At 41.6% G+C, this 14,931-nt stretch overlaps 1 protein-coding gene across 1 annotated transcript; it reads right to left on the bottom strand.

Moving 5' to 3' along the window:
* Nucleotides 1-4,883: 4,883 nt before the first annotated feature.
* Nucleotides 4,884-14,673, bottom strand: LOC110535989 (coxsackievirus and adenovirus receptor homolog). The gene is made up of 8 exons (XM_021621425.2): nucleotides 14,523-14,673; nucleotides 13,563-13,654; nucleotides 8,498-8,667; nucleotides 8,046-8,247; nucleotides 7,576-7,728; nucleotides 7,321-7,443; nucleotides 7,105-7,243; nucleotides 4,884-6,988 (listed from the first exon to the last, which is right to left on the bottom strand). Exons 2-8 carry the CDS (start codon nucleotides 13,642-13,644, stop codon nucleotides 6,739-6,741), a joined length of 1,119 nt encoding a protein of 372 aa, XP_021477100.1. The 5' UTR covers nucleotides 13,645-13,654; nucleotides 14,523-14,673; the 3' UTR covers nucleotides 4,884-6,738.
* Nucleotides 14,674-14,931: the final 258 nt, after the last annotated feature.

The raw sequence follows: 14,931 nt of genomic DNA, 5'->3' as shown, positions 1-14,931 counted from the left end.
ATATTTGTTTACACTTCAAATGCAGTTTGATTGGTGGAGTGTATTGTTTGGTTGTTATGCTAATGACCTGGTTATAGATGTCAGAACAATTTACTGAACCATTTTAATCCCATTCGCTATGCTCTCAGAAACACACGGGATATTAGCTGTTGAGATCAGAGAAACAGGCTGTGGCAAAGGCCCCAAAATGACTAGCCATGATATTAATAAGGCCTGTAAAATCTTAATATCTAGAATGGCAAAAGACACGGGAGGTTATTTAAGCAATAGGGCCCGAATGGATGTGGTATTTGGCCAATATACCACGGTTAAGGGCTGTTCTTACAGAGTGCCTGGATACAGCCCTTTGCCGTGATATATTGGCAAAAATAGCACAAACCACCGAGGTGCCGTATTGCTATTATAAACAGTTTTCTTTCGCCTCCATATTCTCTCATATACCATGGCTTTCAGCCAATCAGCATCCAGGGCTTGAACTACTCTGTTTATTATCATGACTTAATAACTACACCCATAATAAAAACTGCTTAATTAAACTGATAACAACATCAAACAGAGACAGGGCTATTATAAAATAACATGTGGATAAATAGTTTTTAAGCTATCATAGTTTTATGACTGGAAGAATAAGAAACACATTTAACCTAATGATGAAGTGAAGTGGTCAGACAAGCAGATGGCTCTAAACCCATACTATCCAAACACGTTAAATGTACGCCAGCTCACTGCCTACCCTGGTCTGACCTCAGTGTTCGACTGTGAGCAGAGCTGGTTTTGCATTTGGTCTCTGGCACCTTCAGCCAGGACCGACAGGGAAACTCATCCAGGCAGACATTGTAAGAGTGGAGGAGAACCTTCCAGAAGTTCTTCTTACCATAAGAACCAAGGCACTGAAAGTGATATAGAAGAGTAAAGAGAGCACAATGGCATTCTCTTTCTTCACCGTTACCTGATAGTACATATAGAGAAACCAACAGTACCAGGGTCATGTTTATCACCTGCATTTCAGAGTCCAGCTTAGGCGCGTGGAAACCATTGGTACTGGTCTTAATGTGCTGGAGATGGATGGCCAGGTGAACAAAGATGGATATGCAACACTTTAACATCAGTACTCCCAGGATGATGTCAGAGAGGACAAGATAAATGGTGATCTGTATCATGTACGGGTTGTCATTAGACATGATGGCACCGCAGTTCTTGTTTTCATGTGTTATTCTCGGGGACGAGAACAGTCCGCATGGGCAGACAGGTTCTGAGACCACACAGGGATGACCAGGACTACAATGCTTCAGGATGGCCTTTGGATCTTGGTGTAGCAGCGGATGGGCTCAATCACCAACTTGGTGCTGTATTAGAAGATCAGGGAGGCAGTGGTTAAGGGCGCTGTACTGCAGCGCCAGCTGTGCCTTCAGAGTCCCAGGGTTCGCGCCCAGGCTCTGTCGTAACCGGTCGCGGCCGGGAGGTCCGTGGGGCGATGCACAATTGGCCTAGCGTCGCCCGGGTTAGGGAGAGCTTGGTCGGTAGGGGTGTCCTTGTCTCATCGCGCACCAGCGACTCCTGTGGCGGGCTGAGCGCAGTGTGCGCTAGCCAAGGTGGCCAGGTGCATGGTGTTTCCTCCGGCGCATTGGTGCAGCTGGCTTCCGGGTTGGATGCGCGCTGTGTTAAGAAGCAGTGCGGCTTGGTTGGGTTGTGTATCGGAGGACGCATGACTTTCAACCTTCGTCTCTCCCGAGCCCGTACGGGAGTTGTAGCGATGAGACAAGATAGTAGCTACTACAACAATTGGATACCAAGAAATTGGGGAGTCAAAAAAATTTTTTTTTTAAAAGCCAGACTACGATTTGCAACTGCACATGAGGACAAAGATCGTACTTTTTGGAGAAATGTCCTCTGGTCTGATGAAACAAAAATAAATCTGTTTGGCCACAATGTCCATCATTATGCTTGGAGGAAAAAGGGGGAGGCTTGCAAGCCGAAGAACACCATCCCAACTGTGAAGCACGGGGGTGGCAGCATTATGTTGTTGGGGTGCTTTGCTGCAGGCGGGACTGGTGCACTTCACAAAATACATGACATCATGAGGAAGGAAAAGTATGTGGATATATTGATGCAATATCTCAAGACATCAGTCAGGAAGTTAAAGCTTGATTGCAAATGGGTCTTCCAAATGGACAATGGCTTAAGGACAACAAAGTCAAGGTATTGGAGTGGCCATTACAAAGCCCTGACCTCAATCCTATAGAAACTTTGTGGCAGAACTGAAAATGCGTGTACGAGCAAGGAGGACTACAAACCTGACTCAGTTACACCAGCTCAGTCAGGAGAAATGGGACAAAATTCACCCAACTTATTGTGGGTAGACTTCCACAAGCTTTCCAAAACATTTGACCCAAGTTAAACAATTTAAAGGCAATGCTACCAAATACTAATTGAGTGTATGTAAACTTCTGACCCACTGGGAATGTGATGAAAGAAATAAAAGCTGAAATAAATCATTCTCTCGACATTTCACATTCTTAAAATAAAGTGGTGATCCTAACTGACCTAAGACAGGGGATTTTTACTAGGATTAAATGTAAGGAATTATGAATAACTGAGTTTAAATGTATTTGGCTAAGGTGTATGTAAACTTCCGACTTCAACTGTATATTACAATTCTGTGATGTTGAAGTGTTCAAGGTTGAGGTGGAATTAGTGCTCAAATGTTTAAAATACCATATTTTGCAAGCCTTTTTATTACGGCATAAAATGTACTTTCAGATTCTTAAATTGAACTCAGACATTTACCAGGGTTTTCATTTGAATCAGAGTAACACATAGCCAGGACTTTCTTTTCTTTGTGGAGGAAATGTACTAATCGAAAATCAACTGGAAAACATTTCAAAGTCCACAAGGCTGAGGTAAGCACCTACACCATTGAATGTGGTTCTTTTGGATATAACTTCACTTCATCCCTTTGCATCTGATGTTTTCTCTTCGTTCTTTTACTACAACTTGAAACAATTCAATGTCTTAGCAATGAAGATGAAAAATATTTGTTTTCAAAGATTGGCTTTAAGAAGTAGCCTGAAGATGTTGACTAAGAACGGCATGAAGTTGAGGCACAGAACCTTTGATTTCAGAGTCGCCTGACTGGAATTTATAGAGGAGCATCGAACTCTATTCACAATACTATTTGAATTGGTGGCGATGGCAAAAGGCAGTGGTGGCAGTGCATTTCCATAGGCCTGGGGTGAAGATGTGTGCTCATTGGTGGGGGGCATTCCGACTCGAGTCAAGCACTGGCAAATTAAACGTAATTCCCTTTTTTCTGCACTTTTCTCTCTGCGCGTATTCTGCCCTGCTATTCATTCATTTGGGGGGAGATCAAAGAAATGGTGCGGCGAAGGTGTCTATAGATACGCTATAGTCTGACCTTGATTCCCTAATAATTCCACCACCTTTATATGCGAGGAAACCATGAATAAGGTCTAGCGAACCTACCAGTTCCAAGTGGGACAAGTGTCTACTTTATTTCTTCCAATTGAATCTCCATGCACTGTAATGTATGCATTGAGAGCTGTTGATAAGGAGAAGGCGATTGTAAATACACATACTCAATTGTTTTAGATTATTTTTTCCCCTGGAGACGAATGTGAAACCAGTCATATGAAGCAAACTGAAAATCATATAAACATGACATGTGTTGCAGTCCCTTTTCCCAAGTGAAGTAGGCTATAAATAGTTGTGCCTTTATTCAGAATTTTTCTTGTATGCCCTCATAATTTGCACGGATGAAATTTGGAGACCCAGGCTTTTCTTAGTTTTACTTTACAATTTGTGTCATCTTAAATAGTAACCACTATGGGGAGCCACCGTCAGTATTAGAACTGGTATTTTTTAGTGTTGGTTTCCTTCAATTTGTATCTTACATTTTGCATCATTCCATTCCGTCTACCTTTCTTTCCTCTGTCACGTCTGTATCATATAGACTAAACGTTGTGCAATAATTGACATGAAGCCTATTTGAATCATTATGGAACTGACCACACGTAGCAGGTTAAACCTGGAGCCTGGTGCACGGTTCACGACGACTGGACCATTGTCATACAGTTCTGTGATTAGTAAGAATTAGGGTAGATTTATAGGACTGTTTTCACCCTTATTGTACACGTTTTCACCTTCCAATATTTCATGCATTGATCTTGAATATGGCAACTTTCAGCATGAATTAAACCACTATTTTTGAGTCATCAATATATTTTGTGCGTAAAGGCTCTCCAACTTTTTTATGATTCAGAAATACTTTCCTAACTGATCTTGTAGATTATTTAGGAAATTGTTAGAGTATTTTTAAATTTACCAGTTGGTGCTGAAACAGACTTTCTTTCATTGATCCCTATATTCTGACACGTTCTCTAATTAATATAACCATAGACCACAAACTGGTAGGCTGCAAAACGTCCACTCACAGATGGCCAAAAACAATTGAAAGCCACGACCCCACCTCCAATATACATTTACCAGTGTTCCTTGCCTTTTCAAATTCATTGTTGAGTTACCACCCATGCCTGTATTTGTTAGTGACAGAGACATGGTTGTTGAATTTGTTCATGTTCCTACTGGAGGTGAATATTATCATTCAAATTAAACTTGTTAGGACAATACATTAAAAATATCATAAGACCTTTGATGGCCAAGTTTTCCCTTATAACAGTGGTGTTAGGAACCTCCTGGTTTACAGGCCACATCAGGCCTACAAGTCATATTATGCTGGCTTGCAATGTGATGTGTAATTCCTATTGGAAGACAGCCTGAGTTAGGGAATCCAACATTTGGAATGTTTTATTCACCTGCAACATGCATTCAGAATGACTGTCAGGGTTAGGAACATTGGACTGGAATAGTTTAGAATTGTTTTATTTATATTTGATGGATTAGTCTTACGCTACACAATCAATGTACATGCAAAAGCACAGATATGAAAAACAATCCTAAAAAATGTTTTGCTGTAGAGCATGCTGGGAAATCTGATAACGATGGCCATGGTTTTGATGGGAATGTTTTACTATCCACAAAGTAAAACTGACACAATCACACAACACTGGGGTTATTTTACACCGTGTTAATTTAACTCCTGAATCAACACTAGGTAACACTGGCCAATTCGCTCTGTGTATATCCGGTGGAATTACTGAACCAGATGTATTGCAGAATGACATGTTGACAAAACCACAGATACTGAACAAAACCTCAGGGTCCAGTTCCCATGCAAATATCCTTCCTATGGCCACAGATCTACACATCCGTTCCACAGGGTCGATTTACATGTGATAAAGGGGGCAACCTGCGTTTGGCTCACCTTCATGTTCTGTGTTTATTCAACACTGTACAGGGTTGGTGCTCTGGGTGTTGACTCTTAAAGCATTCTGCTTGGCAAGACCACAACGAAAGCATGCCTAATTATTTGTGGCAGGTTTGAATCTGGAATGAGGAGTCTAGACAGATCAATATTATACTATGATGGAAACCAAAAAAAAGGCAAAAACCCAGTGATCCTTGCATCCAAATCAATCATTGTAGACATTCCACCGTGCTAAGATTGAAAAAAATCATTTGATCATAGAGTTTCTTCAAGCTTTTATTCTTTGAACTGTCTGCCTTCTGAGGCTAGTCAGTATGAAATCAGTCGTTAAGTTTTATATCAAAATCAATATCTTAAATCACATATGACTGGCACACAATGTCATTCCGTATTAACAATCATTGGCCTGGTGTATTGAGGGTGGGGTCATTAGCTTTTTCGATTGGTGACACAAATGTACAGGATACAACTGATTCAGAATCAAGTGCTTGATTAAAAAAATATATATTTTCATTGAAAACTCATAGAAAAGATTAAACATTTTGGTTACTTGTCTGTTAGACAAAATAAGTCATGCATAGAATAAAAAACATACATCTGACCAGTGGTGGAAAAAGTACCCAAAGTAAAGATACCTTAATAGAAAATGACTCAAGTAAAAGTCACCCAGTAAAATGCTACTTGAGTCTAAAAATATTTGCTTAAGTACCAAAAGTAAATGTAATTGCTAAAATATACTTAAGCATCAAAAGTAAAAGTATAAATTATTTTTTAAATTCTTATATTAAGCAAACTTTTAACGGATAGCCAGGGAGACGCTCCAACGCTACGATATAATTTACCAATGAAGCATGTGCTTAGTGAGTCCGCCAGATCAGAGGCAGTAGGGATGACCTGGGACGTTCTCTTGATAAGTGTGAATTAGACAATTTATGTCCTGCTAAGCATTCAAAATGTAACAAGTACTTTTTGGGTGTCAGAATATGTATGGAGTAAGAAGTACATTATTTTCTTTAGGAATGTAGTCAAATATAAATAGTGAAGTACAGATATCCCAAAAAACAACTTAAGTAGTACTTTCAAGTATTTTTACACCACTTCATCTGACATACACTTTAAATATCATCTCGTTCATTCTCATTGGCAAAATCCTCAATTGAGCTTCACGTGACTAAAACATTATCCGTTGCACTATTGCACCAAGAGTTTTTAGGCTATTGCACAAAGTACAGGGTGGAAGTAGCATGGGAATGAGATTATACATATCCTGTAATGCCGGGTCTGCATGTGATATAGCTGTTTATACTGAAGGCTGGCCTTCCAAGAATTACAAAAATTAATTAATTAAAAATTATGAGGTTTCATGCTTATCCTTACCCCAACCCAAAACATTGTTACACAGGGTAACCATTACTGCTGTCATATTTCAGCACAGGTGGCAAATGAGGGGCTTTCTGCTTGCTGGGGGCAGGCATGCCTATGCTACTGTTGGTGTAGAAGCTCCTATTGTCTGACTCTGTCCTCTTGGGCTGACCTTTTGTCACTGAGCTATAGACTGCCCCAGGGGGGGAGCGGAAGCCTAGGACCGAGCGGAAGCTGGAGTTCCTGCTGGCAGGTCGGCTCTCTGGGGCTGGGGCATCCTCCCTGTTGGGCAGGGCCAGGCCATGGAAGAGTGGCACAGAACGGTAGGAGTTAAACACATTTTACAGTTTGTCTGCTGCATGTAATTCTTGGAAGGTATGGAATGTCATATTTCATACCTTATTTCATGTGCAACCTCCTTCTCGTAGCGACGTTTGTGGCAGCAGCAGATCAGAAGCCATATGAGGAGCAGGAGGAGGAGCAACAGTAGCAGTGCACCAATCACAGCAGCTGCTATGATCCCTGCTTTGTTGGGAGCTAAAAAGGAAGTCATGATATTCAGAGACAGGTTCACACATAGGCACCGTTCCTCACTTTCTCCCAATTAAACTTACGGTTGTATGCGTGCAGGGTGTATTTACACTGCTCTTTGCCCACAGGATTCGACACCACACACAGATAATTTCCCATGTAGCTCTCTGAGTGATTTCTTATCATCAACTCTCCAGTCTGAGAGTCTAAATGGAACACAAAGACAATCACTGCTAGCTACAAACCACACCTCACCTCAGTATATCAACATGCACAGTAGACCTATGGTTATGTGTAGACCCATGTCTTATCTAGAGACTTTAGTTCCTGTTTCCTACTTTGTGTTGCTGTAGGCGGGATGGCCCCTCCACTCTCTCTGATCCAGACATAGTTAAGGGGGGTGGATCCCACGGATAACTTGCATCGCAGGGAGACATCAGCTCCCTTCTCTTCAACGCCTTCAACCCAACACTTAGGCACTGATGGAGGGACTGGTGTAAGAGAAGAGGTTAAACTGTCTCAGGAAAACAACTTCATAAAGAGTGTGTAGAGTAAGTATACAGTACAAGTGAATACCATTTCCTTTGTTTTACTTAACTCTGCGACCAATGACAAAGTGGGCCATTGTGTAAATGTGTTGATTCCTTCTAAGTGCATTTCCAAGAAAATTAGTATATTGATAAGAACAAAAGGAGCACCAGGGTGTTCAAATTCCTTTTCAGTGATAAAGCAGATTTAAAAACAGAGGACAGTGGAATGATGAAATTGGTCAAACAGAAACCAGTCTGGGAGGGGCGGCCTTCCTCACCCATCACCACCAGAGTGACTTTTCGCATGTCGACACCCGGCGCCTTCTTGACTTTGCACTGGTAGGTGGCTGTGTCTGAGGCTTTCACTGCAGAGATGGAGACGGATGCGTCTCCCAACGCGGGGTCTCCTGTGAAGTCCATCCTCTTAGACAAGCTGGGGTCCCCGTAATGCAATTTCTGCCCTCCTGTATAAGATATGACCTGAGAGATAGAGATTTGCGTCAATGACAAAGCAACAAGTCTTGAGAACAAATGTTAACAGGTTTTTCTACTGCAACAATGAGGATAAGATCGCCTGTAGCTAAACAACATCTCCAAGACTAGTCTGCCAAAGATATGAGTGGATGTTAAGACTAACGTATTCGTTTTACGACCCATGTTGCATCTCCAAACCCTCCCCTTAAATTATCCATAACAAGACCCGCCTCTATCTCCTGCTCTGTAGTCTCACCAGCTGGTCTTTCTGGGTCATGTCTGGATGGACACTCAACCACTCAATGTCCAGATCTCCTGTGTCAGAGGGGGCAGGGGTGTATGTGCACCCCAGCATGACTGTCTCCCCCTGGGCTCTTTGAATGGTCTGAGACCCTGTGGATGTTATCTGCATAGCCACTGTGATATCTTAGGGTTTAGAGAAACACACACATTCAAGAAACTTAGACTAGTTTCAAACTAAAGTGACAAGTTCCTGCATTAACAGCATTGTGTTAACAACATCCTGTGACTAATTCAGCATACTGTACAGTGCCTTCAGTTACAGCCTGAATTTAAAATGGATTACAACATCTAAATGTTTGTCACTGGCCAACACACAATAAATACTCCATAATGTCAAAGTGTGATTATGTTTTTCAGATTTTTTTTTACAAATTAACAAAAAACAAATGTCTTGAGTTAGTAAGTATTCAACCCTGTTATGGCAAGCCTAAATACGTTCAGGAGTACAATAATAGTCACATAAGTTGCATGGACTCACTATGTGCAATAAGTGTTTAACATGATTTTTGAAGGACTACCTCATCTCTATACCCCACACATACAATAATCTGTAAGGTCCCTCAGTCGAGCAGTGAATTTCAAACACGGATTCAACCACAAAGACCAGGGAGATTTTCCAATGCCTCGCAAAGAAGGGCACCTATTGGTAGATGGGTAAAAATGTAAAAAAAGCAGACATTGAATATCCCCTTGAGCATGGTGAAGTTATTAATTACACTTTGGATTGTGTATCAATGCACGCAGTCACTACAAAGATACAGGTGTCCTTCCTTACTCAGTTGCCGGTGAGGAAGGAAACCAATTGGATTTCACTATTTTATTTAACCTTTATTTAACCAGGTAGGCAATTTGAGAACAAGTCCTCATTTACAATTGCGACCTGGCCAAGATAAAGCAAAGCAGTTCGACACAGAGTTACACATGGAGTAAAACAAAAGTCAATAATAAAGTTGAAAAATAAGTCTATATACGATGTGAGCAAATGAGGTGAGATAAGGGAGTTAAAGGCAAAAAAAAGGCCATGGTGTCGAAGTAAATAGAATATAGCAAGTAAAACACTGGAATGGTAGATTTGCAGTGGAAGAAAGTGCGAAGTAGAGAGAAATAGTGGGGTGCAAAGGAGCTAAATAAATAAATTAGAGGGAGAGGTAGTTGTTTGGGCTAAATTATACAGTAGATGGGCTATGTACAGGTGCAGTAATCTGTGAGCTGCTTAAAGCTAGTGAGGGAGATGTGTTTCCAGTTTCAGAGATTTTTGTAGTTCGTTCCAGTCATTGGCAGCAGAGAACTGGAAGGAGAGGCAGCCAAAGGAAGAAATGGTTTTGGGGGTGACCAGAGAGATATACCTGCTGGAGCGCGTGCTCCAGGTGGGTGCTGCTATGGTGACCAGCGAGCTGAGATAAGAGGGGACTTTACCTAACAAGGTCTTGTAGATGACCTGGAGCCAGTGGGTTTGGCGACGAGTATGAAGCGAGGGCCAGCCAACGAGAGCGTACAGGTTGCAGTGATGGGTAGTATATGGGGCTTTGGTGACAAAACTGATGGCACTGTGATAGACTGCATCCAATTAATTGAGTAGGGTATTAGAGGCTATTTTGTAAATGACATTGCCAAAGTCAAGGATCGGTAGGATGCTCAGTTTTACAAGGGTATGTTTGGCAGCATAAGTGAAGGATGCTTTGTTGCAAAATAGGAAGCCAATTCTAGATTGAACTTTGGATTGGAGATGTTTGATGTGGGTCTGGAAGGAGAGTTTACAATCTAACCAGACACCTAGGTATTTGTAGTTGTCCACATATTCTAAGTCAGAACCGTCCAGAGTAGTGATGTTGGACGGGCGGGCAGGTGCAGGTAGCGATTGGTTGGAGAGCATGCATTTAGGTTTACTTGTATTTAAGAGCAATTGGAGGCCACGGAAGGAGAGTTGTATGGCATTGAAGCTCATCTGGAGGGTTGTTAACACAGTCCAAAGAAGGGCAAGAAGTATTCAGAATGGTGTCGTCTGCGTAGAGGTGGATCAGAGACTCACCAGCAGCAAGAGCGACATTGATGTATACAGAGAAGAGTTGGTCCAAGAATTGAACCCTGTGGCACCCCCATAGAGACTGCCAGAGGCCTGGATAACAGGCACTCAGATTTGACACACTGAACTCTATCAGAGAAGTAGTTGGTTAACCAGGTGAGGCAATCATTTGAGAAACCAAGGCTTTCGAGTCTGCCGATGGGGATGTGGTGATTGACAGAATCGAAAGCCTTGGCCAGGTCAATGAATATGGCTGCACAGTATTGTTTCTTATAGATGGCTGTTAAGATATTGTTTAGGACCTTGAGCGTGGCTGAGGTGCACCCATGACCAGCTCTGAAACCAGATTGCATAGCGGAGAAGGTATGGTGGGATTCAAAATGGTCAGTAATCTGTTTGTTGACTTGGCTTTCAAAGACCTTAGAAAGGCAGGGTAGCCTAGATGTAGGTCTGTAGCAGTTTGGGTCAAAAGTGTCCCCCCTTTGAAGAGGGGGATGACCGCAGCTGCTTTCCAATCTTTGGGAATCTCAGACGACACTGAGAAGAGGTTGAACAGGCTAGTAATCGGGGTTCCAACAATTTTGGCAGATCATTTTAGAATGATTAGAAAGTAAGGGTCCATTTTAGAAAGTAAGGGTCCAGATTGTCTAGTCCGGCTGATTTGTAGGGGTCCAGATTTTGCAGCTCTTTCAGAACATCAGCTGACTGGATTTGGGAGAAGGAGAAATGGGCATGAGGCCAATGGTGACTTCAAAACAGCTGTGATAGGAGAAAACTGAGGATGGATCAACAACATTGTAGTTACTACACAATACTAATATTAACCTAATTGACAGAGTGAAAAGGAGGAAGCCTGTACTGAAATATTTTTATTCTGAACATGCATTCTTTTTGCAACAAGGCTCTAAAGTAATACTGCAAAAAATTTGGAAAAGCAAATAACTTTTTGTCCTGAAAACAAAGTGTTATGTTTGGGGCAAATCCAATAAAACACGGAGTTGCTTACCAAGAAGACGGTGAATGTTCCTGAGTGGCCGAGTTTCAGTTTTGACTTAAATCTACTTGAAAATCAATGGCAAGACCTGAAAATGGTTATCTAGCAATGATCAACAACCAATTTGACAGCTTGAACATTTTGAAAGAATAAAATGGGGAAATGTTGTGGAAAGCTCTTAAAGAAGTACCCATTAAGACTGTAACCTCTGCCAAAGGTGCTTCTACAAAGTATTGACTCAGGAGTGTGAATACCTACGTGCGTTCTGAGCCCTCTCCTGTACTCCCTGTTCACCCACGACTGCGTGGCCACGCACGCCTCCAACTCAATCATCAAGTTTGCGGACGACACAACAGTGGTAGGCTTGATTACCAACAACGACGAGACGGCCTACAGGGAGGAGGTGAGGGCCCTCGGAGTGTGGTGTCAGGAAAATAACCTCACACTCAACGTCAACAAAACTAAGGAGATGATTGTGGACTTCAGGAAACAGCAGAGGGAACACCCCCCTATCCACATCGATGGAACAGTAGTGGAGAGGGTAGCAAGTTTTAAGTTCCTCGGCATACACGTCACAGACAAACTGAATTGGTCCACTCACACAGACAGCATCGTGAAGAAGGCGCAGCAGCGCCTCTTCAACCTCAGGAGGCTGAAGAAATTCAGCTTGTCACCAAAAGCACTCACAAACTTCTACAGATGCACAATCGAGAGCATCCTGTCGGGCTGTATCACCGCCTGGTACGGCAACTGCTCCGCCCTCAACCGTAAGGCTCTCCAGAGGGTAGTGAGGTCTGCACAACGCATCACCGGGGGCAAACTACCTGCCCTCCAGGACACCTACACCACCCGATGTTACAGGAAGGCCATAAAGATCATCAAGGACATCAACCACCCGAGCCACTGCCTGTTCACCCCGCTATCATCCAGAAGGCGAGGTCAGTACAGGTGCATCAAAGCTGGGACTGAGAGACTGAAAAACAGCTTCTATCTCAAGGCCATCAGACTGTTAAACAGCCACCACTAACATTGAGTGGCTGCTGCCAACATACTGACAATGACACTGACTCCAGCCACTTTAATAATGGGAATTGATGGGAAATGTAAATATATCACTAGCCACTTTAAACAATGCTACCTTATATAAATGTTACTTACCCTACATTATTCATCTCACATGCATACGTATATACTGTACTCTATATCAGCGACTGCATCCTTATGTAATACATGTATCACTAGCCACTAACTATGCCACTTTGTTTACATACTCATCTCACATGTATATACTGTACTCGATATCATCTACTGTATCTTGCCTATGCTGCTCTGTATCATCACTCATTCATATATCCTTATGTACATATTCTTTATCCCCTTACACAGTGTATAAGACAGTAGTTTTGGAATTGTTAGTTAGATTACTTGTTGGTTATTACTGCATTGTCGGAACTAGAAGCACAAGCATTTCGCTACACTCGCATTAACATCTGCTAACCATGTGTATGTGACAAATAAAATTTGATTTGATTTGATTCATAAAATGCGCAAACATTTCTAAAAACAGGTTTTCACTATTAGACAAATTCAGGTAGGTCCCTGCCAGTTTCATTTGTTTCCATTTGGTTCTGTTTGATTCCTAGTGAATATCCCCAATTGTTGGACATCAGTTACGCAGTTTGTATAAGTATAATGTGATATATCGAACATGTAGGACAGACACCAGCTAATGGGTGAACAGAAGCGGACATTGTAATTCCCTGACCTGGGACACTGTCTGGGCTCCACCCGGCTCCATCAGGTGACATAAACCTCGTGTAAGGATGTGCATATAGTCAATGGCTGTCACACAGGCACATTTTATATCCCCTGACAAAGAGAAATGGACCTAGAAATGAATCAGTTTAAAAGTGGACTTTGTCTGGTGCAGAGTGGGCTTAGAAGGGCCCAAAATAGTGGATGTCGTAGGGCGACTAGGTTAGGAAACATTGCATTACTCACCTGTATTCAGATAAACTGTTACCACAAACATCACAGCTAACTGTAGTCTTGAGCATGTTAGGCTCTTTCCCAGAGTGACCATGTTGGTAAACCTGTATGGCACATCAAGAGAAATATGATTACAATGACTACCTGAGTCATTTGAATGTGTACTTCCTCATTGTGATTCTAATCTAGTTTCTAGGAAGCATTACTCAGCAAACAGGTAGTCTTTATTTATTTTTTTCACCTTCATTTAACCAGGTAGGCAAGTTGAGAACAAGTTCTCATTTACAATTGCGACCTGGCCAAGATAAAGCAAAGCAGTTCAACACATACAACGACACAGAGTTACACATGGAGTAAAACAAACATACAGTCAATAATACAGTATAAACAAGTCTATATACGATGTGAGCAAATGAGGTGAGATAAGGGAGGTAAAGGCAAAAAGGCCATGGTGGCAAAGTAAATACAATATAGCAAGTAAAATACTGGAATGGTAGATTTGCAGTGGAAGAATGTGTAAAGTAGAAATAAAAACAATGGGGTGCAAAGGAGCAAAAATAAATAAATAAAATAAATACAGTAGGGAAAGAGGTAGTTGTTTGGGATAAATTATAGGTGGGCTATGTACAGGTGCAGTAATCTGCTCTGACAGTTGGTGCTTAAAGCTAGTGAGGGAGATAAGTGTTTATCATGCACTGAAATGACTGATAATGGGACACTTGTTTTCCCTTAACAATATACACTTTCCAAGGGATAGACAACCCTGCACAGAATTAAAACATATAAACCTGTTCAGATCCTCAACGATACCTACCAACTCTATTTTCACCAAGTTCTCCTCTCCAATTTAACGGCTGTTGCTGAGTGAGTCAGGAATTTGTACTTTAACCTCTCAAGTACATCAGCACATATTCATAATATTCCTGAGCAGTATTTAATTCAACAATCACATAATGAATGAATCCAAATTACCTTTCTGCACAGCAATATTCCAAAGATAATGTAGTTTCCAAGAGGCTTGACAGAGTGAACCAAAACAAAACTTTTGCTTGCCTTCTCTTCAGTTGCTTTCACCTGAAACTCTGAAACAGGTGTAATAATTAGCCAAACAGCAAATACAATGAGAGTTTCTATTGGACCAATTCAGGTAGGTCCCTCCCCCGTTTTGTTCCATTTGCTTCTGTTTAAGAAACATTTTGCAACACAATCAGAGTAATGAGTACCAGTCTCACACCCTTTTTAATTACATGCAGTCCATCTATTGCCTTAGGATAATTTAAACATTGTACTTTCTATGATTAGAAAATATTGGCTATAATAAGCAAAACACTAACAACAACATGGCTTCAAATATTGTCTCTGCTTCTGATCTGATAAAATA

The sequence above is a fragment of the Oncorhynchus mykiss genome, chromosome 11, assembly GCF_013265735.2.
Source record: "Oncorhynchus mykiss isolate Arlee chromosome 11, USDA_OmykA_1.1, whole genome shotgun sequence".
NCBI classification, from domain to species: Eukaryota; Metazoa; Chordata; class Actinopteri; order Salmoniformes; family Salmonidae; genus Oncorhynchus; species Oncorhynchus mykiss.
Note: the sequence above shows the minus strand (reverse complement) of the source record. Positions and strands in the feature narration are given on the sequence as shown.